This window comes from Thermobia domestica, chromosome 8 (genome assembly GCF_964235325.1).
Source record: "Thermobia domestica chromosome 8, izTheDome1.hap1.1, whole genome shotgun sequence".
Taxonomy (NCBI): Eukaryota; Metazoa; Arthropoda; class Insecta; order Zygentoma; family Lepismatidae; genus Thermobia; species Thermobia domestica.
In genome coordinates this window covers 8,529,677-8,554,042 of record NC_137461.1, presented here as the reverse complement: position 1 = coordinate 8,554,042, position 24,366 = coordinate 8,529,677, and the positions used below count along the sequence as shown (strand labels likewise).

General features: G+C 35.5%; 1 protein-coding gene across 1 annotated transcript in view; it reads left to right on the top strand.

Moving 5' to 3' along the window:
- Nucleotides 1–24,366, top strand: part of LOC145692677 (uncharacterized) — a 1,521,027-nt gene that overhangs the window by 1,176,084 nt on the left and 320,577 nt on the right. Inside the window, exons 339-345 of the mRNA XM_081768059.1 lie at nucleotides 1,056–1,304; nucleotides 2,463–2,483; nucleotides 3,598–3,645; nucleotides 8,490–8,537; nucleotides 13,665–14,615; nucleotides 18,477–18,500; nucleotides 22,711–22,740. Coding sequence (XP_081624185.1) covers nucleotides 1,056–1,304; nucleotides 2,463–2,483; nucleotides 3,598–3,645; nucleotides 8,490–8,537; nucleotides 13,665–14,615; nucleotides 18,477–18,500; nucleotides 22,711–22,740 — 1,371 coding nt within the window. The remainder of the gene's footprint in view (nucleotides 1–1,055; nucleotides 1,305–2,462; nucleotides 2,484–3,597; nucleotides 3,646–8,489; nucleotides 8,538–13,664; nucleotides 14,616–18,476; nucleotides 18,501–22,710; nucleotides 22,741–24,366) is intronic.

Here is a 24,366-nt window from a genome sequence, read left to right as displayed (position 1 = left end):
ATATATATATATATATATATATATATATATATATAAAACTTAATAAATCTTGAACCATCATTCCGATCTCGATCAAATTTTTCAATATAGATGAGGTTCGGACTTTGACTTTGACTTTCCATTCACTTTGAAGGTGCAACTTAGGGGAGAGGGAGGGGAAGATTTATAAAAATGATCGAAAATGACCAATATTAGTGTCGAATCTTTAGTTTTCTGGGTGGCTGGGATGAACAGTGACACTTCCGATTCCGTTAAAATATAAATTGAGCCCCTGAAACTTGGGGGCGGGGATATATATGATCGAAAATGACCGATAGTAGTGTCGATTACATAGTCTTCGGGGTGTCGATTACATAGACGAACAGTGACACTTGCGATGCCGCTTAAATCCAAATTCAGCCTCCATTAGTATTTTATGTAGAAAATGAAACGTATTCTCCCCATGCGAAGAACGAGTATTTTGTTAGTTATTAATAAAAGTAAAAGAAGATCAGAACTAGATAGTTGAGAGTAAGTTTTAACTACAAGGCTTTGTAAAATGCGTAACATCTGGTTCAAATCACATATTCTTCCCTTGAGAATTAGAATAGAATTTTTAAGGATTGGAGATGGTAATGCAATATATTTAGGCATAAGAAATCTCTCTTAGAATAAAGGAGAAATTAGAAATTAGAATTTGATTAGTAAGTGATTAGTTCTGTTTTATTGATTTCTTTACTCGATAAAACTATATTCCCACGCACAGGCTAAGTTAAAGTAAAAATTTCATAAAATTTGAAATATTAAAAAGTTAAACTACGATAGCAGCAAATACACTTTACTTTTATTCTTGTATTTATAACAAATATGCAGTATAGCAATAGAATTGAAAATTCCGTCTGGTCACTTTATCATATACTATGTGCTTATCAAATTTTCATTTACTATATCTGGCTGAAATTTTTATAGCCCAGTAATGTTAAAATTTTGATATCTCAAAGCGTCTATTTGAAATACTTACACTTTTAGAATATTTCTGATACGCATAACCTATTAAAATTATTATTATTTTCCAGGTTTGCCTCAAACTTCACAACTTGGAAGTCAATTGGGTCAAACTTCACAATTTGGAAGTCAATTCCCTCAAACTTCACAACTTGGAAGTCAATTCCCTCAAACTTCACAAATTGGAAGTCAATTGCCTCAAACTTCACAACTTGGAAGTCAATTCCCTCAAACTTCACAACTTGGAAGTCAATTGCCTCAAACTACACAACTTGGAAGTCAATTCCCTCAAACTTCTCAACTTGGAAGTCAAGCTGGTGGTAAGTAATTTCCATCTTGATATACACAAGACTGAAAATTTAAAGTTGAATGCATTTATTGAAGTTCTGTTTTCAGAACTTCATGTTTTTATAATGTTAAACTATAGATAATTGTTTGTAACTAAATATTGAATTCAAAAATTTACACAATAAAACAATCAAAGAAAATAAAGCGGTAGGATTGAATTGTTTTAAAATATAGATTCTACCGTAAACATGAATAAAGTTCATTCTTTTAAAATTTCCAATTAACATATTAAAATGTATATTTCAGACCGAAGCATACAGTATAATTATTATTTTTTTATAATCTTAAAGTATATATAAATTTAATAAATGACTATATTTGAACTTTCTATCTAAAACTTGAATCCAAACTAAGGTTGTTTTAAAGGGACAAGTTTTGCCGATAGTTGTTACTATAGTCTTCGTTTCTCTCTCGTGTATTTTTTACCTTTCACGAAAATTCACGATTTCTCTTACAAATTTCAGCCTACAGATTTTAAGTTTTTAGAGGAGGAACTTCATAACCTATCGAAGTCAATAATCCGTCCCGATTTTTTATTTAGAATTTTCTTCATTGTGGGAATGGCTTGATTGTTGAAATGAATATCCAAACCTTAAACAATGGAACTGTTTCAACAATGAAATAAATTCTAAATAAAAAGAATCGGCACAGATTGTTTCCTTCAATAGGTTAAGAAGTTCCTTCTCTAAACATTTGAAGTCTCTAGGTTGAAAATTGTAAGAAAAATGGTAAATTTTCTTGAAAGATTAAAAATACATGAGAGAGATACCGCCGACTGTAGTGATATCTATCGGCAAAACTTGATCGCTTATATCAACCTTAACAAACCTCAATAAACGAATATATACAGATATTTTAAAATATACAATACAAATATATACAGTATGAAGTAACGTACGCTATGAAGTATGAAGTATACAGTAGAAAAGGCATACAAAATTATATAAAGTAACTATAATTGCATATTAAGAGAAACTATAAATAATTTTACTAAAACATTGAGCTAGTTTGAAATATCTAAAATCTTAAATTAATACGTAATTTTAATTATTATGAACTTGTTGTATACATGCTTCATTATTTTTGCAATATTTCCTTATATGAATGTTTTGTTCGGTTCTTCTCTCCAGGAGGTCTTCCGAGTTTCCTCTGTAAGTTTCTTAAAGCATTAAGTTAAACTAACAAAAAATTTCTTACAAAGTATTAAATATAATTAGGAAATATGAACATTTGATTTCGTAAATCAATTTAAGGACTTCATTTTTTTTATGAAGTCTAGCTCCTAATGGTCACAACCAATTGAGACAAAACAGTATTTCAGATAAGGAAATGAAATCTTTCAGTTTAACATCCAACGATTGTACCCTTTAGACTAAGGGAGACAGATGATTAATGCAAGTGAATGATGATGAAAGAATTGGTGGGAGGAAACGGGAGTATCCCGAAAAACTCACGAATACGATGTTGTCCACCACAAACTTACACGGCTGGGAACAGTACTTCAGGGTTGAGGTCACTCGGTCGAAAAAGTGAGAAACGCTTTTTCAGGCCAGCCACCTTGAATGAGGTTTTCCCGGATTTTCTTCATTCATGCCAGGCAAATGCCGGGGTGGTACCTTACTTAAATGTCCCAGGCCGCTTTCTTCTTTCCCCAATCCTTTCTTCCTTCCCTTTCCTCGGATCGTGTGATGGCCGAGGGACGTCATCCCTCCAATCGTGAAGGGCTAAATGGCCTTAGATGCCGAAAGCCCAGAAATCTAAATCCTAAACCTAAACCTAGTACTTCAGGACCTTGAATTCAAGTAATAATAACACAATAATGTTTAAGTTATTTGCTCAATTCCTTTTCTGAATTTGTCCGATCTTTATACAATATAGAAATTAAATAGCCTCCATACAAACTTATACAGTATATTAATCGGAAGTATTTGTGTATAATCATAAATCGAATTATTATATATAAAACTACCTTTCTTGCAGCAAGTGTTCTAAAATTAGTTTATTACAATCTGTTTTATTTTGTCGTTTTATTTTATTTTAGAACCCATGCTATATGAGAAGTAAATCTAAAGATTAATATGATACAAACCTCACAAGACAAGGAATCAAAGCTATCAAACATAGCCATGAAACAGTCACAATTACTGATGTTCGTTTATATTTCATTTTAAAAGATAATAATTCCAAATAATTTATATAAAATATTATTCTTAAGATATACCACAATACTCAACTGTTTGTCACATGACTTCATATTTCTTACAGCTTCACTCCCAGGAATGCCCAATTTTGCTCATAATTTGATTCCACAAAGTAAGATATCTATCAGTCTTCTTACATTTATCATTTACACTTAAATCAAAGAGTTTTCATGTATTGCGTAATTGACTTCATTAACTTAGCCTTAATATAAAAAAATTGATTAACTGCTAAATTTTACTTGATTTTTCTTGGTGTAAGATCCACTACATGTTAAATATGATAATTATGAAAACTTATACAGGGTGTTACAAAAATTTGTTAATATTTTGAGAATAGATTCCTCTCATCAAAATAAGAAAAGGAAGTTCATATGAACCTGTGGTTGGAAGTGCATATTTGTAGTTACAGGGTGCCGGAAACGTGCAAAAATTAATTTTAAAGATTCATAGTTCCACTACTATAGGACCAATTATAGTCGGGTCAAGACATTACTGAGGAACTAGTATGTCAACTATCCAAATATCCATCTTTCAGAACCTCCAGTACTTGCACAATCATTTTTAAAGAGGCTGTTTGGAAGTATTTGATCACTCTCCACCTACCTCTCTAAAAATGGTGCGCAAGTACTGGAGCATTCTTAAATATGGATAATTAGATACTTCACATCCAGTTCCCCAGTGATGTTTTGACCCAACTATGATAAGTCCCATAGTAGTGAAGCTATTAACTTTTCAAGTTCACTTGTTTCACGTTTTTGGCACCCTATAATTCCGAAACTATGCACTTTTGAGCACAGGTTCATATGAACTTTTTTATCTTATTCTTATGTAAAGAATCTGTTCCCACAATATTGTGTCGCATTTGATTTCGTAGATCAATTTAAGGACTTCATTTTCTTTATGAAGTCTAACTTCTAATGGCCACAACCGATTGCGACAAAACAGTATCCAGGATAAGGAAATGAAATCTCTCACTTTAACATCCAACGATTATACCCTTTAGTCTAAGGGAGATAGATGATTAATGTAAGTGAATGATGATGGAAGAATTGATGAAATGAGAAACATATACAACATCTTGTATATGTTTTGTTCTATCATACATAGAGAAATACCACAAAAAATTACATCTTAATTTTATAAATAGTGTTTCTGTCTCTAATCCTCTCAAAGACAATCTTTCAGTTGAAACTAATTAAATTCTCTCTTTTAGTTTACCAAAATCTCTACCAAACCTATAAAATAAGATACTCCATATTTCTTGAAGTGCTTTAAATATTTTCTTTACATTTCATATCAGTAATTACATGATGTTCTACTTTCTAATATATTTCTAATGTTCTATATTTTTAAAGATATTATAACATTGTATCAATATAGAACAAGGTAAGAAAGCTTTATTAAATATGGTAGATTTCAAAAGTGCTGAAAGTCATTGATGAAACTCTAACAAAGAAAATTAATAATTAAACTCAAGCAACTGAATATGCTGATTAAGTGTTTAAGTTTCTAGTAATTGTTGTCACATTGTACAGCAATGCACACTATATTTTTTAAGATGATCAGAATTGCATTTGTAAAGAATTTAAACATATAGATTGGAATAATAATAATAATAATAATAATAATAATAATAATAATAATAATAATAATAATAATAATAATAATAATAATAATAATAATAATGTCAATTCTAGATTTGCTCTTACATTTTGCACTCTTAGATAATATTGCAAAATCATTAAATAAAGGAAAATGAAGGTAGACAATATTTACCTAGTGACAATGTCTGAACTTCGAATCGTGAATTTAAGTTTAAATGAAATTTTGTTTATTCTTACGAATGTTTGAAATTATTTAGAATCAATTATTTTCAATACAAAAATCACCATTTAGCCATCCGATACACAGTCCTGCTACAGTTATAATGAAACATAACTTGTAGACTATATGAGATAAAGACATGCGTTTTTTTTTTTTTTTTTTTCAACGTGTTCTACACCTCTTAAAGTCTTATTGCCAATCACAACACTTTTCTATGTGCTCTCTAGTTGCCCTCAGGATGTCGAGACGATATGTAAGTTTCATCCATATACTCTGCAGCAGAGCAGCATCAACATTTCCGAGCATTTACATGTATGAAGTACGGCAAGATGAGGATCAGGGATTTCGTAGACGGGATTCTTGACATACCCCCATATTTAAAAACAAAAAATCCCACGGGTGATATCAGGGAGGATCTTAGGGGCCAGAGGATTGGTCGCATCATGGCTAATACATGTTCTTGAGAAGCAGCGATTTTAAAGGTTCCCTGACAGCTAGAGGCCAATGAGGAGATGTTCCATCGTGTTGGAAGAATACGTGTGACTACAGTTCCTGAAAGGTACTTAGGAAGCATGTCGTGGTAAGCCGCTCCTATAACCGTATTCTTAGCAAAGATAAATGAGCCTATTACTCTATCATCATAAGAGCACACCAAACGTTAAGCTTTTGGCTAGCACGAACATGTTCACGAATGACGTACGGATGTTCAGAACTCTATATCAGAATATTATTACGGTAAACATGTCCAAACACAAAGAACGTAGCTTTATCAGGGAACATTATCCTCTGCAGATGGTGACTGTCGTGTTCAATTGAGTCCACGAAAGCAAAAAATGCAGCAAGCTGGGGAAGGTCATTTGGGTGCAAAGCTTGCCTGAAATTGCACTTTGTAGGCATGTAAATGTAACCGCTTATGGACGACATTATGAAGGTTGATTTTGGTATATGCAATTCCCATGACACACGGCGGATTGATTTCTGCGGCGTGTTTGAAATGCAACTTACACGTTGTCCAGAATTACTTGCTCCACACCTGGTCATCCGTGGCGTTTCCATTACGTTATTTGGAATCTAGCGCTCCATCTAATTACGGATGCTTTTTATGGGGAATTTCTTCCATTCTGCTGATAGAATTTCCGGTGAACAGTTACTGGTAATTTCCCAGACTCAGCATAATACCACAAAAGTTGGACCTTATATTCTTTTTCTTATTTTCGGATTTTAATGCAATTCTATCCATCACGACTCTGGAACTCACTAAATGGAATAATAAACGCTTCTGACCAGAGTATATACACTTATTTACTAACAGTTAGTGTCTGATGAAAACAAAGTTGAGTTGTTGAAACCGTTACACTGTAATTTAGTTTTTAACTGATTTTAATGTATAAAAATACGAGGCGCAGTAAAAACTTTCCAGGAATTTTGTTGTGGCCAAGGGCGCCCATGTTGTGGTTTCCAAGGCGGGGCAAGTATAAGCGAGGTTTCAAATATAGTTTCAAATCTTGCTATAACTAATGTAAAAATTCTATTGGGCTTTCGATATTCCCAAGTGCGATTTTCTCTTAGGGGGGGGGGGCGAGCGTTCCACCTTGCCTCCCATGATGGGCACCCTTAGTTGTGGCTCTTCATTACCGAAATATAAGCACACATTTACATGATCGCCTTGAAAGTAGGCACCATCGTATTCACACACACATTTGCTTCACCACTTCTGTAATTGCCGGAAACACCGACAAAAGTCATCTTCTGATATCTTCCAAAGTTCAGCTGTCGCATTGATTTCGATTTCTTCTACTGTGGCGAAACGGGTATTTTTGAGGCCTATTTTTAGCTTTTGCGAAGAGTAAAACATCCGTTTTTAAGGTTATCAAAGTGTCTGAAGCAGAGTTTCTACAATTTGCACATAAACTTGATGTTTGCGAGTTGGCGTGACATTGCTACAACAGATCACCACACTCTTTTCTGTTCAGCTACACTACTCGTTCACTGTCTGCTATAACCTGTTCACACTTGTTAAATTCATAATTAGGTAACGTAAAGACAGTACTGTACTAGATTCATTGTAATTATATCACAAATGCCAAAACTATAACAACATTCCGGGAAGTTTTTGACTGCCATCGTAGTACAATATGCTTTTAAGTAAATCTAGAATTGTGCCGATGAGTACATGTAAAATATTTGAAAATTTCGGATCTTATACCATCTACCATTATGTCTTGGTGGGCTAATGTAAATATTGGGATCCTTCAGCATCTCCTACCATGTGCCGGTGCTGTGCCATCAGTTGTAGCTCAGAATACGTAATAAATAAATGCTACCAAAGGGGATGGAACTGATACACAACACGGTACTTAACTGTAAAATTATGGTTGAATTTAGTTAAATTCAAATGTTTCTAATTTTGAAAAATGACTAGTTGTAGGAAATAGGTATATAATTAAGAAATAAAGGAAGAGCACTAGCCTGATAAATCCAATGAGGCTGGCGTCATCTTGGTCATCTGGAACGATGAAGGGTTTGCCCTGGAGGAACCTGGATGTTCTAGTATTGGCCAACAACTGGAACTCAATCCTGTTGGGCTGCTAGGGGCGTCGAATCCTCTCTGTGATACTCTCTGCGATAATGTTCTTTAGGCTTTCCTCTTACACCTTCATTCCACTACACTGCTGTCTAATTCTAAAGTGACTACGGCGATGAACCGGCAGAAAGATATTCTTTGGACGTAGAGTCGGTCGTCCTCCAATGGTGGGATCTGCTTGTCTCCGATGATCCTGAACCTTCCTAAACTTCGTGCTTAAGTAAATCTAGAATTGCTGTTACTATTATTTCATCTTTATACATAAATTATTTATGATAAATTCCAAAATTTGAGGTGAATACAGAACATACTGCTATACGCATAAAGTGCCAATCATTTATTAGTAACTCAAATTATCAGCATATTTAAGATTCGAGTTTAAGTATTAATTTCGTTTACTAAACATCCAACAATTTAGAGTTTTTGACAGTAATGTTAGATATTAACTGTTTAGTTACTATTTGTAATGTAGGCTCGTTATTGAGCTTTCACATGCACCATTACTTGATTTTTGAAACGTGTAGGATAGAATTTTTTTTCCTTTATAGATGTTCCTGGCGTTTATCCGACGGACAATATGTGGATATCTGGTTCAGGTAAGTTAAAGTACGTAACGTTAATCGCTAACACTGAACGTAATTTCTGTGTGTTGGTAATCATTCGTGGCCAAGTGCCTCACTTTCTGTTCGTGTGTTTTAGGATTACATTCCCGTTGAGGGTAAGCAATTCAAATAAAAATTTTGCCTTATGTTAACAGAAGGGGTCGAGCAATTCTTTCTAAAAAATGTTACAATTTCGGTAATTTCTGTTCACATTAGGTTAGTTAGTTTACATCAGGTTAGGTTACGTTAATTTATGTTACACTATGTTAGTGGAGGGGTCCAGCATAATTTTCTCAAAAAAAAATTTATAGAATTTCACTTATTTCTACTAATATTAGGTTAGCTTAGGTTAGGTTACGTTAGATTTGGTTGCGTTATGTTAAGTCTAAGTATTTGCATCATCCATTTCTGCTGTAAATTTTGTGTTTTTTTTTTTATGTGCTTCTGGACCCCTTCTACTAAACATAACCCAAAATTTCAGTACTGATGGCATCATTGTTAAAACAATAGGATCTGTTTCACATACATAACCTATACCAATGATAGAAAATCTACGACCCTCGGGCCAGACGTGAATCCCTTGAAAGTGCTGTCGAGCCCGCAACATAACTTCTAATCTGACATATGAATTCACTGACTGCCATTGCTGTTTCTAATAAATTAATATTGGTTCGCCTACAGTACAGGGTGTTTCAAAATGAATATCGGGCTTTTAAGGTTTTATAGTATCTACTACAATTAAATTAAAATTATAGACAATACATCAAATGAAACAGCAACTCAAACAATTTTGTACGAACAATTTTGAACATTCAATATAAAGGCTCAATTTACCTTTCAAAGAAAATGAGTTGGGTATATTTCATTTCATGCGTTTCAATGTTTACGTAATACAGGGTGTACCAGGAGTACTGACTCACCTTTTGAGTGATCAGTAGGCCTACAATATTATTATAAATAAGAATAGCATGAAACGAAGTTGTAAATACAGAGGAATGATGTAAAAAGCAAGTGCTTTACATTATCCAATCCCTATTCACCATTTAAAGTCCACCTGGCGGCCATTAACAACTATACAAGCCTACACCCAAAAGCGCAAATTTCTGAACGCATCTCAGTACGTCTGAACGCGAATACATGTTGTTGAATTCCTCGGTGACTTACGCCGTCAATTCCGCAACACTGTTTATGGATCTTGCCAGTACACAGTTGTGACGGCTCCCTGACCCTGACACATGAAACATTGCCTAGTCTGTCCAGGCTATGTGGTTCCTGAAGTCGGGAGTTTCCTCCACTGTCCGAAGGTACCACTCAAGAAACTCGATACGGCGATCGGGATCGCTCTCATTGAGTGTGTGCAGTAGGCGATAATGATAAGAGCGCGGTTTCAGATCTTTGAGAACCCTGGCAACCGATGACTTCAGGATATTCAGGGTGTGGGACAAAAGCCAAATCGATTCCGGCTTCTACAGTGACCTTGCAAGTTCTGCCTATATCCGAGTCGCATTCATGGGAGTTTGACGAACCTAGCCTACCTGACTTTTTGGCGTCAATTACACTACCAGTGGTATCGAAGGCCTTGTTTACCGTTCTTCCGCTGTGGTGCAGGATCTCCGTACTGCTCCTTCATTTGTCACTGGACTTCCCATAACGTTGTATGTCTCAGAAAATAGGCGAAAGCATTGGATACGTTTCTCAAGCGTCAGACGAGCAGTGATGAAAATTTTCCGGAAAATTTTGAAACGGAAAATTTACCGGAAAATTTTCCAGAAAATTTTCCGGAAAATTTTCCGATTCATAAAAACATACTCCACTTATTCCTACATCGTTGTTTAGTCGTGATGTGAGGTGGAAAATTTTCTTCTGTATTTTTCCGGAAAATTTTCCGTTCTTAACAAATATCAGTGATCAAGTAGCAATTCCTCAGTATTCATAAAATTGATTGAATTCATGTATAGAAATTTAAGAATTGAAAGATCGTTTAAAGAATCTGAAAATTTTCATGGCTCACAATTTTCGGTACTATGTAGAAACAAGTGAAACAAGTTTTCATGAATCGAAAAATTGTCTATCCTGTACACACGAAAATTTTCTGGAAAATTTTGAAACGGAAAATTTTCCGACTCAAAAACATACTCCACTTATTCCTACATCGTTGTTTAATCGTGATGTGAGGTGGAAAATTTTCTTCTATATTTTTCCGGAAAATTTTTCGTTCTTAACAAATAGTGATCAAGTAACAGTTCCTCAGTATTCATAAAATTGATTCAAATTATGTATAGAAATGTTAGAAAGCAAAAGACCGTTTAAAGAATCTGAAAATTTTAATGGCTCAGACAATTTTCAGTACCATGTAGGAACAAGTGAAACAATTTTTCATGAATCGAAATATTTTCTGTTTTGTATGGAAAAATTGAAGAACTTTTTATGAGTCGGAAAATTTTCATCATTTTGAAGCAAAAAGTAAAACAACTTTTTGTGATCGGAAAGTTGTATTGCTCTGTAGAAGCAAATGAAAGGAATTTTTATGAATCGGAAAATTTTCATCACAATGTAGAAACAAGTGAAAAAACTTTTCATAATCCACACAATTTTGGATATTATGTATATTGATGTTTAGTGGAAAATTTTCCACTAATTTAACCACACATTCAGCTATAAAATTCAATTCCTGTAGAGGAAAGTTAGACAGCAACAAATTATCATTTTCCAATTAGCTTTCGGAAACCAGAAAATTTTCTAATATTTCAAGTTGGGAAGTAAAAATATACTCTCTCTCTCTCTCTCTCTCTCTCTCTCTCTCCCTCTGTGTGTGTGTGTGTGTGTCTGTATGTAAAGTGCAGGGAACATACATCGAGTGCAGGGAACGTAGCGCTAATAGCGCTGCTTTTTATGTTTCTTTTATTATTTTAATGGAAGAACAACTACACAAATCAGCTTCCTTATTAGTTATATTTCACTTTCTCTTCTGAATGAATATATGAATAAATAAATAAATAAATGTTTATTTCCAGAAAATGGTCAGTATTTGCTTTCATGAGTTACTTAAATTTGAATTTTGGGTAGTCAAAAATTTACAGTATGAACTTTATATTACATCTACTTATTTATAAATGTTGCAGTATGTAAATCTATAAAAGTAGTAAAGCTATGAGAAAACCGTCTTATGGGTATTAAACTGTCGAAATCTAATATTGTAAGATCAAAGGTGGATTCTGAGGGAAGAACGCATTGAAGTTTTTGAAACATTCTTGAAATGAAGAATCGTTAGATTTTCACTTCATGAAACTTTTTAAGACAATATTTATTACCAATAAATTTTACGGCTAAACAACGATGTAGGAATAAGTGGAGTATGTCTTTTTATGAATCAGAAATATGCATGACTTTTAATAGATTGAAATTTTAAATAATAGAATAGGATATTTGTACTCTACGAATTCAATGTGTGTTCTCTGCACTTTGCACGCACGCACACACACACACACACACACAGAGCGAGCGAGCGAGAGGGAGAGAGAGAGAGGAGTTAAATTGAGTTGATTTTGAGTTTAACGCCCTTTCAGCAGCGAGGCTATATAAGACGGGACCAACTGACTAACGTGGAATCCGAACTACATGAGCTTCCACTGGGAATCGAAGCCAGGTCTTCCATGCCAAAGGTGCGTATGCTAAGCGCTTAGCAACGAAGAAGCTCGCAGATGAAGAGAGAGAGAGAAACACTGTATAAAATTTTACTTCCCAACTTGAAATATTAGAAAATTTTCCGGTTCCCGAAAGCTAATTCGAAAATTATAATTTGTTGCTGACTAACTTTCCTCTACAGAAATTCAATTTTGTAGCTGAATGAGCAGTTAAATATAGTGGAAAATTTTCCACCTAACATCACTATACATAATATCCAAAATTGCCCGGATTATGAAGTTTTCATTTGTTTCTACGTCGTGATGAAAATTTTCCGATTCATAAAATTTCTTTCTTTTGCTTCTACAAAGCAATAAAACTTTCCGATTCACAAAAAGTTGTTTTACTTTTTGCTTCAAAATGATGAAAATTTTCCGACTCACAAAAAGTTTTTCAGTTTTTCCATACAAGACAGAAAATATTTCGATTTATGAAAAACTGTTTAACTTGTTCCTAAATAGTACTGAAAATTTTCTGAGCCATGAAAATTTTCAGATTCTTTAAACGATCCTTTCACTTTTTAACATTTCTGTACATGAATTCAACCAATTTTATGATTGCTGAGGAATTGTTACTTGATTACTGATAATTTTTTAGAACGGAAAATTTTCCGGAAAAATATAGCGGAAAATTTTCCGGAAAATTTTCTGAAATGGAAAATTTTCCGCGGAAAATTTTCCATCTCACATCACTACAGACAAGCCGCCATCTTCTAGTGTTGCCAACTGAATAAAAAAGAAAAACACCATTACACCTCAAAACAAACAAAACAAGAACCAAACAAACAAGAATGTCAATCATACAGCCTATCCTACCACACCTAACAAGTGAGTCACTACTTCTGGAACACCCGGTATTTTATCGTCATACTTTCATTTTATACTTTGGTTTATATGTAAAGAAATTTTAAGCGTTTCTCAAACGAATTTTCATGTGAATATTTGTTTGTGTCAAAAAGTGGTTTTGCATTTAAAATGAATGTACTGTAGAAGTTCAATATAGCGTGAATTTTAGAAAGTAAACCCGATAGCCATTCTTTCGTTATTAGTAGTATGCTTTCCCTCATTACACGTGGCATCTATGTTCATTATTTGATTACTTCACTTTATGAATAATTTTCTGTACATAAGAAGCTCATTATCATGCTTAAATTTCAAAGTTGTGTTCACGTTGCTTACTTGCCATTGGACTTCTAATAAAGTATCATCACCTAGTCTTTATTATCATATAATAAAAATTCCGTATATTTATTATAATTTCGCATATTTAAAATCTACACTTTCAATTCTAAATACATAAAAAATTATATTTCTAAATATTTTCCTTTTCTTCTTAACATCGTTTTTTTTTATTTTATTTCTATTTCTATTTTGAAATCTTTTCCTTAGAGTGGAAAGTAGAGGTTAAAGAAATACTACACTTATTGTTTCCTTGTAGGTGATTTTAGCGACAGAAATTTCCAGCTTCAAGAAGGTGCTCAAAAGAGTGAGCAGTTAGCTTATGCATCTGCTCTCGGAGAAGCAGGAGCTGGTGATGTTGGAGGGTTTGGTTCCGGCAAAAAAGCTAGTGCTGGAAAAGGAGCTATTGGAGGTGATGGATTTGATGCAGGATTGGGTGCTGGCGCTGCTGTAGAAGAAGATGTAGATGTTGATGCTGGAGCAGGTCCAGATTCAGGCACAGCTGCTGGTGCTGTTAAAGGGTTTAGTGCCGGTGAAGAAGCTGATGCTGGAGCAGGAGCTGTTGGAGGTACCGAATTTGGTGTAGGAGCAGGTGTCGGCACTGGAGCTGGAGCAGGAGCTGGTGCGGGTGCGGGTGCAGGAGCTGGCAGTGGAGCTGGTGCGGGTGCTGGAGCAGGTGCAGGCGCTGGTGCTGGAGCAGGTGGAGGAGCTGGTGCAGGAGCAGGTGCTGGCGCTGGTGCAGGAGCTGGCGGTGGAGCTGGAGCCGGTGCAGGAGCAGGTGCTGGAGCAGGAGCTGGCAGTGGAACAGGTGCAGGTGCAGGCGCTGGTGCTGGTGCTGGAGCAGGAGCTGGTGCCGGTGCAGGAGCTGGTAGTGGAGCAGGAGCCGGTGCAGGTGCAGGTGCTGGAGCTGGAGCAGGAGCTGGTGCAGGCGCGGGTGCTGGAGCTGGAGCAGGAGCTGGCAGTGGAGCAGGTGCAGGTGCTGGTGCTGGAGCAGGAGCAGGTGCTGGCGCTGGTGCAGGAGCTGGCAGTGGAGCAGGAGCCGGTGCAGGCGCTGGCGCTGGAGCAGGAGCTGGTGCCGGTGCAGGAGCTGGCAGTGGAGCTGGAGCCGGTGCAGGAGCAGGTGCTGGTGCTGGTGCTGGTGCAGGAGCTGGCAGTGGAGCAGGAGCTGGAGCTGGAACAGGAGTCGGAGTTGGAAAACTAACGGCAGCTGGTAAGCAAAACCTTACTATGAATTTGGGTGAATGTTCTCTTTATTGTAGATTCTTGCTTTATTTACATCACAAAATATCGTATAATTAAAACAACATTCACCTGAATTCGTGAACTTAAATTTTACGATGCAATAAACAATTTAACTAGTTTAGCAGTGCTGAAACTATAGAGGCACGCACAAACTGCTTGTCTATCTAAACAGTATCGTAAAAAAATATATATATATATTACATGGAAAGTTACGGGAAAGAATTCTCAAACTAGATGGTGAAAAAATAGTTTATACTGGATATTTCGTTCACTTCTTAGCATGAAAGACACTTAATATTCCGTACAATGAAAGTTTGTGTTTCTTGTTTGTCTATAAGTTAAATATATCATCTTATAACTTAGGTGTTACTTCTTCTTAACAGACCTTGAAATAAAAAGTAGAATCTTCTCAATTCGGGATCATACCAGTGGTTCGCGAAACGTATTGGCATACATTTTCTAACATTTTAGTAAACCTGAAAAGGAGTTTTAACCCTTTTAGGATTTCCACTTTTTGAGCTAAATTTTAGACTTTCACTCAAGAAGTTACTGTTTCATTAATATTTATCGCAGAATTATGGTTCATACCTCGTTTTCTTCAGGATAAAACCCAAAGACCACTCCTAGAGAGTGATAAGTTAAGCTCTCAAAAACAGAGCGTCCCAGAGAGGAGGATAAAACTCAAAGACCAGTCCTAGAGAGTCATGTGGTGTTTGCGAGGACTAGGCGTTTAAACAAAGGATCCTTCAGAGAGAGCGTGCAAGAGAGTGGTAAGGGAAGGTTTCAGAGACGAAGCGTCTTAGAGAGGAGGATAAAACTCAAAGACCAGTTTTAGAGAGTGATGAGGTGTTTGCGAGGACTAGGCGTTTAAGCAAAGGATCTTTCAGAGACAGAGCGTGCAAGAGAGTGGTAAGGAAAGGTCTCAGAGACAAGGCGTCCTAGAGAGGAGGATAAAACTCAAAGACCAGTCCTATAGAGTCATATGGTATTTGCGAAGACTAGGTGTTTAAGCAAAGGATCTCTCAGAGACAGGGCGTGAAAGAAAGTGGTAAGGGAAGGCCTCAGAGACAGAACGTCCTAGAGAGGAGGATAAAACTCAAAGACCAGTTGTAGAGAGTGATGAGGTGTTTGCTAGGACTAGGCGTTTGAGCAAAGGATCTTTCAGAGACAGAGCGTGCAAGAGAGTGGTAAGTGAAAGTCTCAGAGACAGAGCGTCCTAGAGAGAAGGATAAAACTCAAAGACCAGTTCTAGAGAGTGATGAGGTGTTTGCGAGGACTAGGTGTTTAAGCAAAGGATCTCTCTGAGACAGAGCGTGCAAGAGAGTGGTAAGGGAAGGTCTCAGAGACAGAGCGTCCTAGAGAGGAGGTTAAAACTCAAAGACCAGTTCTAGATAGTCATGTGGTGTTTGCGAGGACTAGGTGTTTACGCAAAGGATCTCTCAGAGATAGAGCGTGCATGAGAGTGGTAAGGGAAGGTCTCAGAGGCAGAGCGTCCTAGAGAGGAGGATAAAACTCAAAGACTAGTTCTAGAGAGTGATGAGGTGTTTGCGAGGACTAGGCGTTTAAGTAAAGATGCTCTAAGAGGCCAGACATCCTAGAGAGTGGTGAGGGAAGCTCTCAGGGAAGGAACGTCGTAAAGAGGAAGATAAATCTCAAAGACCAGGCGTTATGGAGACTGGTGAGCTGTTTGCGAGGACTAGGAGCTCTCAAAGGCCAAGTGTCCTAGAAAATGGTAAGGGAAGCACTCAGAGACCGAGTGTCCTAGAGAAGAGGATAAAACTCAGAGACCAGGCGTTGTAGAGAGTGGTGAAGTGTTTGCGAGGACTAGGCGTTTAAGCAAAGGATCTCTCAGAGGCAAAGTGTTCTAGAGAGTGGTAAGGGAATGTCTCAGAGACAGCGCGTCCTAGAGAGGAGAATAAAACTAAAAAACCAGGCGTCCTAGAGAGTTATAATATGTTTGCGAGGACTATGCGCTCAAGCAAAGGAGCTCTTGGAGACCAGACGTCCTAGAGAGGTAAGGTGATGATTAATCGGTGAATGGTGTCTCAAGAATTCCCCGTCATAGGGTAACTCTGTTATTATCAGAGTTACAACAAGATGTAGGAGGGGAAACCATTTCCAAATATTATATTTTCAATCTAAATTGAAAAAATCTTTTAATTGCAAGAGCCGTTTTGGCTGTACACTCTTTATTAGTCCAATGTTAAATGAAAATGCGACTTTGTCATTTATCTGAACCCACAACATTAGTGAATGAAGTTACTGTCTTTTATGCTAACATGTCGATGGCCAGCCGCCATTTCAAACAGTAACTTCATTTACTTATGTTGTAGATATATATATAGGGTGTTACAAACAATTGTCACAATTTTTGGGAAGATTCCTCACATCAAAATAAGAAATAAGTTCCTATGGACCTCAGGTGGGAAGTGCATATTTTTGTAGTTATAGGATGCTGAAAATGTAAAAAGACGAACTTTAAAGGTCCATAGTTCCACTACTATAGGACCTATCGTAGTCAGGTCAAGACATCACTGACGAACTAGTAAGTGAACTATCAAAATATACAGGGTGAGCCTAAAGTCTTGCCCTGATTACAAAAATTTATTACAGAAGAACCGTTTGACATAATAATGTAAATACTGGTCAGTTGCATAAGTTAGTATTACAAGTTTTTTTAAGACTACTTACGTTAGACTACTTCAACGTGTGCCCTCTTCCCTTGGTAGCTCGGAGAATGTCTAAGCGTTATCCCAGTTCCCGCCAGGTGTTTTGTAACATGTCACAGTACCCACAACTGCTTGTATCCTAGCCTTCAGTTCCTCGACGTCAGCAACAGGTGTGGCATAGACTCTGTCTTTGATATAGCCCCATAAAAAAAAAAAAGTTGAGACGCTTGCCGAACACGATCAACAGTTGCCTCACTCACACTAGGCCTGCCACTTCTCGGAAGATCTTCCACGATGCCTGTTGCTTTAAATCTTTCATACCATTGCTTTATTGATTTCACATTCGGAGGGCTGTCACCATACGAAGTCACAAACTTACGCTGAACACTGATGGGCGATTTGTTTTCGTGATACCACAGCACGCATTGCGCTTTCTCCTGCTTCGATGCCATTTCGCCCAAGTAATGTACTGCGTCACTCTTGGGTAGCACTAGTGCCATCTATTGGTCTTTAAAAAAACTTGTAATACTAACCTATGTAACGGACCAGAATTTACATTATTCTGTCCAATGATTACTCCGTAATATTTTTTTTAATCAGGTAGGACTTTATGCTCACGGTGTACATCTTCCAGAACCTCCGGTACTTGCATGATCATTTTTAGAGTACTTGATCACTCTCCACCTATTTCTCCAAAAAATGATTTGGAAGTACTGAAGCGTTCTTAAACATAAATATTTGGATAGTTCACATACGAGTTCCTCAGTGATGTCTTGACCCGACTGCCATAAGTTCCCATAGTAGTGAGGCTATGAGGTTATAAAGTCAACTTGTTTCACGTTTTCGGCATTCTATAACTCCGAAACTTTCCACTTTTGAGCACAGGTTCATATGAACTTTTTTTTTCTTTTTTGATGTGATATATATTAGTATTATAATTTGTTTGGCTTGCACAAACTTCAATTTTTTTTATATAAAGTAGTAAGATTTTTCCGATTTTAACTATTATATTATTTTCTGCTCTTGTTAATGCCTGTTAATATTGTTTTTAAAAAATGTTTTTATTAATATTTGTACACATAACTATTTTTATGTATCTATTAAGATATATTATGAAAAGTAACTAAAGTGGTAAATGCTTTTTTTATTCTTCCTTTTAGAAGGTAATCTTGCAAATTTATTAGGTAAGTGATTTTCTTTCCTTCGTTTTATTTTCCAGATAAATACAAAAATAAAATTTTGTAATAATTCGTAATTCGTAATTAGTAGCCAACTTCATTTTTACACTTTAATAATTAAAGCCAAGTGAGATGTACAAAAGTATTCTATCTAGCATGATACAAAATGGAAGAATTTTAACATTAAACTTACCTAAATTTAGGACCAAGTAAAGTATAAATCCAACTTTTTCTTTCACCATGTAAAACATAAACCACCACTATTATTATTATTATTATTATTATTATTATTATTATTATTATTATTATTATTATTAACAATAATAATAATAATAATAATAATAATAATAATAATAATATTGTAGTAGCAGTAGTAGTAATACTAAGTATTCTACCTGTCGGCAGGTCTTGGAATTACTGGTTTTTTTTCTTTTTTTTATATAAGTTCGTGTCTCGACATGTTTCTTACACTTTTATCGATCTTCAATTTCCTCTTTTAACTCCCAATATTTTCTTCTATTTTTCAAATCAATAATCACGTGTGGCCTTCTCCCTACTTCTCGTGTTTACTTCCATCATTCCTTTTATAGCATTATAAAAAAGAAAGACTTTCTTCGCAACATGTGTCCAATCCAATTGTTCTTCCTATGAAGGATCTTGGCTAAAAGTATCCCATTCTCTCCTTCCTGTTTTAAAAATCTTCAATTGTTATTCTCTCCGTCCATTTTATCTTCTCTATCTTCTTCCAACGCCACATTTCGAAGGTTTCTAAATATTTTTTTCTCTATTTCTATAATATCCAAGTCTTCAAACCATTTAGTGCAGTATTCCATAGATAACACTTGACCAGCGTGTTCCTTAGTTCAATCTTAACCCTCCAATGACTTTGGGGTCAATATGACCCCAAGGAACACTTATTTCTTAAATAATTTCTTTGTGCGAGGTTTTCGGTTACTAATCATTTTAGTCTTCCTCAATTTAGTCTAGTTCTTTATATAATTCAAATATTATAAATTAATTATTTTAAGTAATGTTGTTGAATAAAAAAGTAACACTTCAGACCTCGGGGTCATATTGACCCCAATGTCCAATATTATATTTTTCCTGTTATTCATTATTATCATTGTTGTTAATATGACTATTATTAATCCACCTCAAGACACTAGCTTAACAATAATTCAGTCTATCTTTCATGCTTGCATGCCCTTATGAAAAATTAAATAATTGGGGTCAAATCGACCCCAAGGACGGGAGTGAGTGTGTAAATTTGAAAGGCCATAGGAGGGTTAAGCCTGCTACTTAGGAGTGATCTTTCCTTGTTGAATGTCTCTTTGGATTTGTCATGTGCGAAGTGTATACTGTGAACTTTTACCACATTAGTTCTAGCTACATTTTAATTTATTTTTCATTTTACTAATTGTTCTTTCTATAAACATGTTAAACAAATGGCATAAGAATGAACATTCCTGCCTCATGCTTCTTCAAATAGACAGCTTCCTGTTCATTATCGTTGATATTGATTACTGTACTTTGTGGTTTACTTTAATGATACGATTAGCCTTCCATCTTTCCAATCTAGACCAATATTCTTCATTGTTTGAAAAAGTAGCTTCCAATTTAAGTGGCCAGGTGCCTTTTCTAAGTCTAAAAATTACACATGCTGAACTGTTTATTTCAAGTCGCATTTCAAGAATATCTTGAAGTTCTAGAATTGCTTCCCTAGTTTCTTTCCCTCCTCTTAACCCAAATTAGTCACCGTCTAGATTTTCCTCAACGTTCTTTTTAGCTCTGTTCTTCAAACTATTCAAAACAAAATTTTAGAAGCATGAAAAAGAAGGCATATTGCTGAAGAAGGAATTTAATTTTTCTGGCGACGTGATTTTAATAAGTTTTCTCGGGCTATAGCCAGGTGAAAGATATTGACATCCAAGGTTTCGAATGCATACATCACATTCATCTTTAGGAATTGCAATGAAAAGACCGGAGACGTAAGCTGTATATATAGTGACTAAGGGCGGAGCTATGAGTGGGGGCTTGTGATTGGCTGAGGGAAATGCTTAGCTTCTGATTGGCTGTTGTTGTGGACTCTGATTGGCCACAGCATACACAGGACAGACTGGACGTACAATAGAACAACGATGTAAAGAATGCAACAGCTACATAAGACTTCAGCAGCACGAAAAGTCAGGTCTAGCAGAGCATAGCCTAGAGCTTGGACACAGAATTGATTTTAGAAACACGATCATAGTAGCCAAGTGCAGAAAGTTTTGAGAAAGAACAATAAAGGAATCTATAGCTATTCACCGTCAACTCAGCCCTATCTGGTCTGCCCTTTTCAGGAATAAAAACGAACATTCAACAAAGAGTCAATTCGGAGCCAGCTCCCTCAGCCAATCACAAGCCCCCATTCATAACTCTGCCCCTATTTAGTCACAATATATACATGCTCACGTATATATACGATCTCCGATCTCTTCATACCAATTCCTGAAGATGAATGCGAGGTATGCGTTCGAAATATTAGGTGTCAATACCTTCGCCTGACTAATACCCATAGAAGACTTACTAAAAAGGCATATTGTTATATAATTCGAACATTTTATATCATTCTTTTTCTTGAACAATATTGTCGTTTTACTCTGCGAAAAGTAATAAAGAAGTTTTCTTTTTCATACTAATGATATTAAATAGTATACTTTTTATGACTTCACTCATGTTCTCCAGCAATTCACCAGAAATATTATCTGGCCTATTAGCTTCTTAGTCATGAACGTACTCATGTCCAAAATGATTGTCGCATATTTATAACTGTCTTCTTGTAAGAAAATAATTTGATAATGATTTTGCAGGGTAATTTTAATACTGATACTAGGTGTATAATCGGGAAATGTATATTTGTGGTAAATTTCATAGGAAAAGAATTATAAATACGAAAATTAGAATGAGTAAAATAAAATGTTGCTAAATGGACAAGAAAGTACTTTTTTTTCATTTTAGGGTTCTTATTTACTGTTCTTTTAACATGAAATTTACCAAATACATGTCTTTGCCGATTATACACATACTAACATTATAAGAAATATTGGGCGAATTCGTTATCAAACTATATTCCTACAACATATTTATAGACATGCGACAATAATTTTCGACATGAGTGTACCTTAATGAGTATTCAAATTCTGTACAAGGAAGAGGTGGACTCTTCTTATCATCTTCAACCTATCCTTCCTGGTTATCTTCCCCATACCACAGTTCTTTTAAGTATTCCTACGGATGGTATCTAGAATCCATGCCTCTGGACGTTACACCCCCGCCCAGTGAACTTTGTGGTGGACAAACACCGTGTGCGTGGGTCTTCTCGGGGTTCTCCCGTTTCCTCCCACCATTTTATTCATTACTCATCATCACCGTCTCCTTTGGCATAACGTGAGACGTAAAACTCAAAGATTTCATTTCATTTCATTTTGGACGTTACACATAAATATAAGTGTACTTGTAATGACTTGTAATGTAATTCGATATAAAAATACGTAAGAAATGAACAATTCGTTGCACTCATTTTTCGCATGCTATAACCTGATGGGGAAATATATATATTCATCAGCTCCCTCATGTAACGTTTACATATGTCGTTTAATGAAATATTTCATTCGCATACTTCATTATTTCTTGCTTCGTTGCCACAATTTTCGCGGTAACTCTTGAAATGTATATAGTTTATCTTATACAAAACGTTACAAAGTTGTGTCACAATATTCTAGGAATAGAATCATCACATCAAAATAAGAGAAAAAAGTTCATATGGACCTGTGTTCTAAAGTGGATAGTTTTGGAGTTATAGGGTGCCGAAAAAGTGAAACAAATGAACTTTTATAAAGTTCATAGCTCCACTACTATGGAACCTATCGTATTCAGATCAAGACATCACTGAAGAACTAATATGTGAACTATCCAATATCCATTTTTAAGAATTCTTTAGTACTTTCACACCAATTTTTAAAGAAGTACATGGAGAGTGATTAAGTACTCCTAAACAGCCTCTCTAAAAGCGATTGTGCAAGTACTGGAGGTTTTGGAAGATGGATATTTGGATAGTTCACATACTATTTCCTCAGCAATATCTTGATCCGGTTACATGCATATGTAAACGTAACAAATGTTTGTAACACCCTGTATTTGTTTCTACTTTTCTAATATTCTTGAATTAACGTTTCAGCTTCGATGAACATCACGAATCCTAGTGTGGGTAAGCAGCTTTTATGCTAAATACTTAATATTTATGAGTAGTCTTTGGTGCTTTTACGAAAATACAACATTATTAAAATAAAATAAAAAACGTTTTAGTTCCCAATAAGAGATTTTATCTAAATCTTTCACATTTGGTAATATCATGTTCCTGATATAGTTATAATATGTCTCAAGACTAGAATTTATACTGATAACAAGACTCATATAACTTACTTGACGAGTTTCCGGAACATATCAATAGTGTTTCAAAACCCAGTTCAGACTTTTTTAAGGCACTAAATGTGTCTGTAATCCGTGATGACTAATGTATGATATTACTCGCTCGCCGCAAGAAAATCTGTGACGGTACTTGCATCAGACATTCTCGGACTGTTGACTTCACTGGTATCTGTGATACCGTTTCATTTAGGCACAGGGGATCCTGTGATAAACATGCTGTATTCAAAAATAGACTCAGTTATGACCACGTTATGACCAATTGTTAAGATTTGAAAAATGAAAACAAATAACTGTAGCAAATAATATGGTATTTTACAACACTAATAACAAACAAAACAAAATATAAACTAGAATAAAAACATCAAAAATGACACAAACAATTACAATTAAATGATTCTTTTTCAGTTTAATGTCCTACCTGTTAGGCTATACCTGTTAGGCTAAGATTATACCTGGTATGGTTATGGTTATACCTGTTATGGTTATGGTTATGGTTATAGTTATGGTTATGGTTATAGTTACGGTTATAGTTATGGTTATAGATATGGTTATAATTATAGTTATGGTTATAGTATGGTTATGGTTATAGTTATGGTTATAGTTATGGTTATAGTTATGGTTATAGTTATAGTTATGGTTATAGTTATAGTTATAGTTATAGTTACAGTTATAGTTATAGTTATAGTTATAGTTATAGTTATAGTTATAGTTATAGTTATACCTGTTAGGTTAAGGGAGACGATGATTGTGGCCAGTTAATCATGATGGTACAATGACAAAGTGAAAAGAAATGAGAGTGCTTCGGATAAACTTACGGGTATGAAGTTGTCCACCACAAATTTATTTGGCCGGGAAGCGAACCAGGAACCCACGCACCAGAGGTAAGCAATCTACTACTGAGCCACCGTGCCCCCCTCCCTCCCCGACATAACCACTAGAATGTTGATCTGACATCTTACTGAGACAGTAAATAATTACTACATTTCTAATAGCATGTTCCTCTCAAAGAATTTCTAACACCCTATTGACCATTCTCCTCAAGTGTGCCATTGCTAGAAATCAATAGCTTGAACCATGAAGTTCAGCATAAGATATTATTTATTTTTTCAACAACAATTTAGTTTAAGTAAATTACGTTCATTTACTACAATTATGCATAGTTTCTGTATTACATTAGTAGAGAACACTGTACTCAAAAAGCAATAGCTCATTATTTGAAATTGCGATTACATCTCCCCATTCGTGATTTTCTCGTGAAAATTTTTAAATGTCAATGTACTGTAAATTCACTGTGGTATGCTGGCAACCCTTAATGTCTCATCCTTTGCATTCGGAAAGGCCGAGTATAAATCATTTTCCATCCCTAGATTCTGAAAATGAATTGAAGTTCTTTCCACTCCTTACC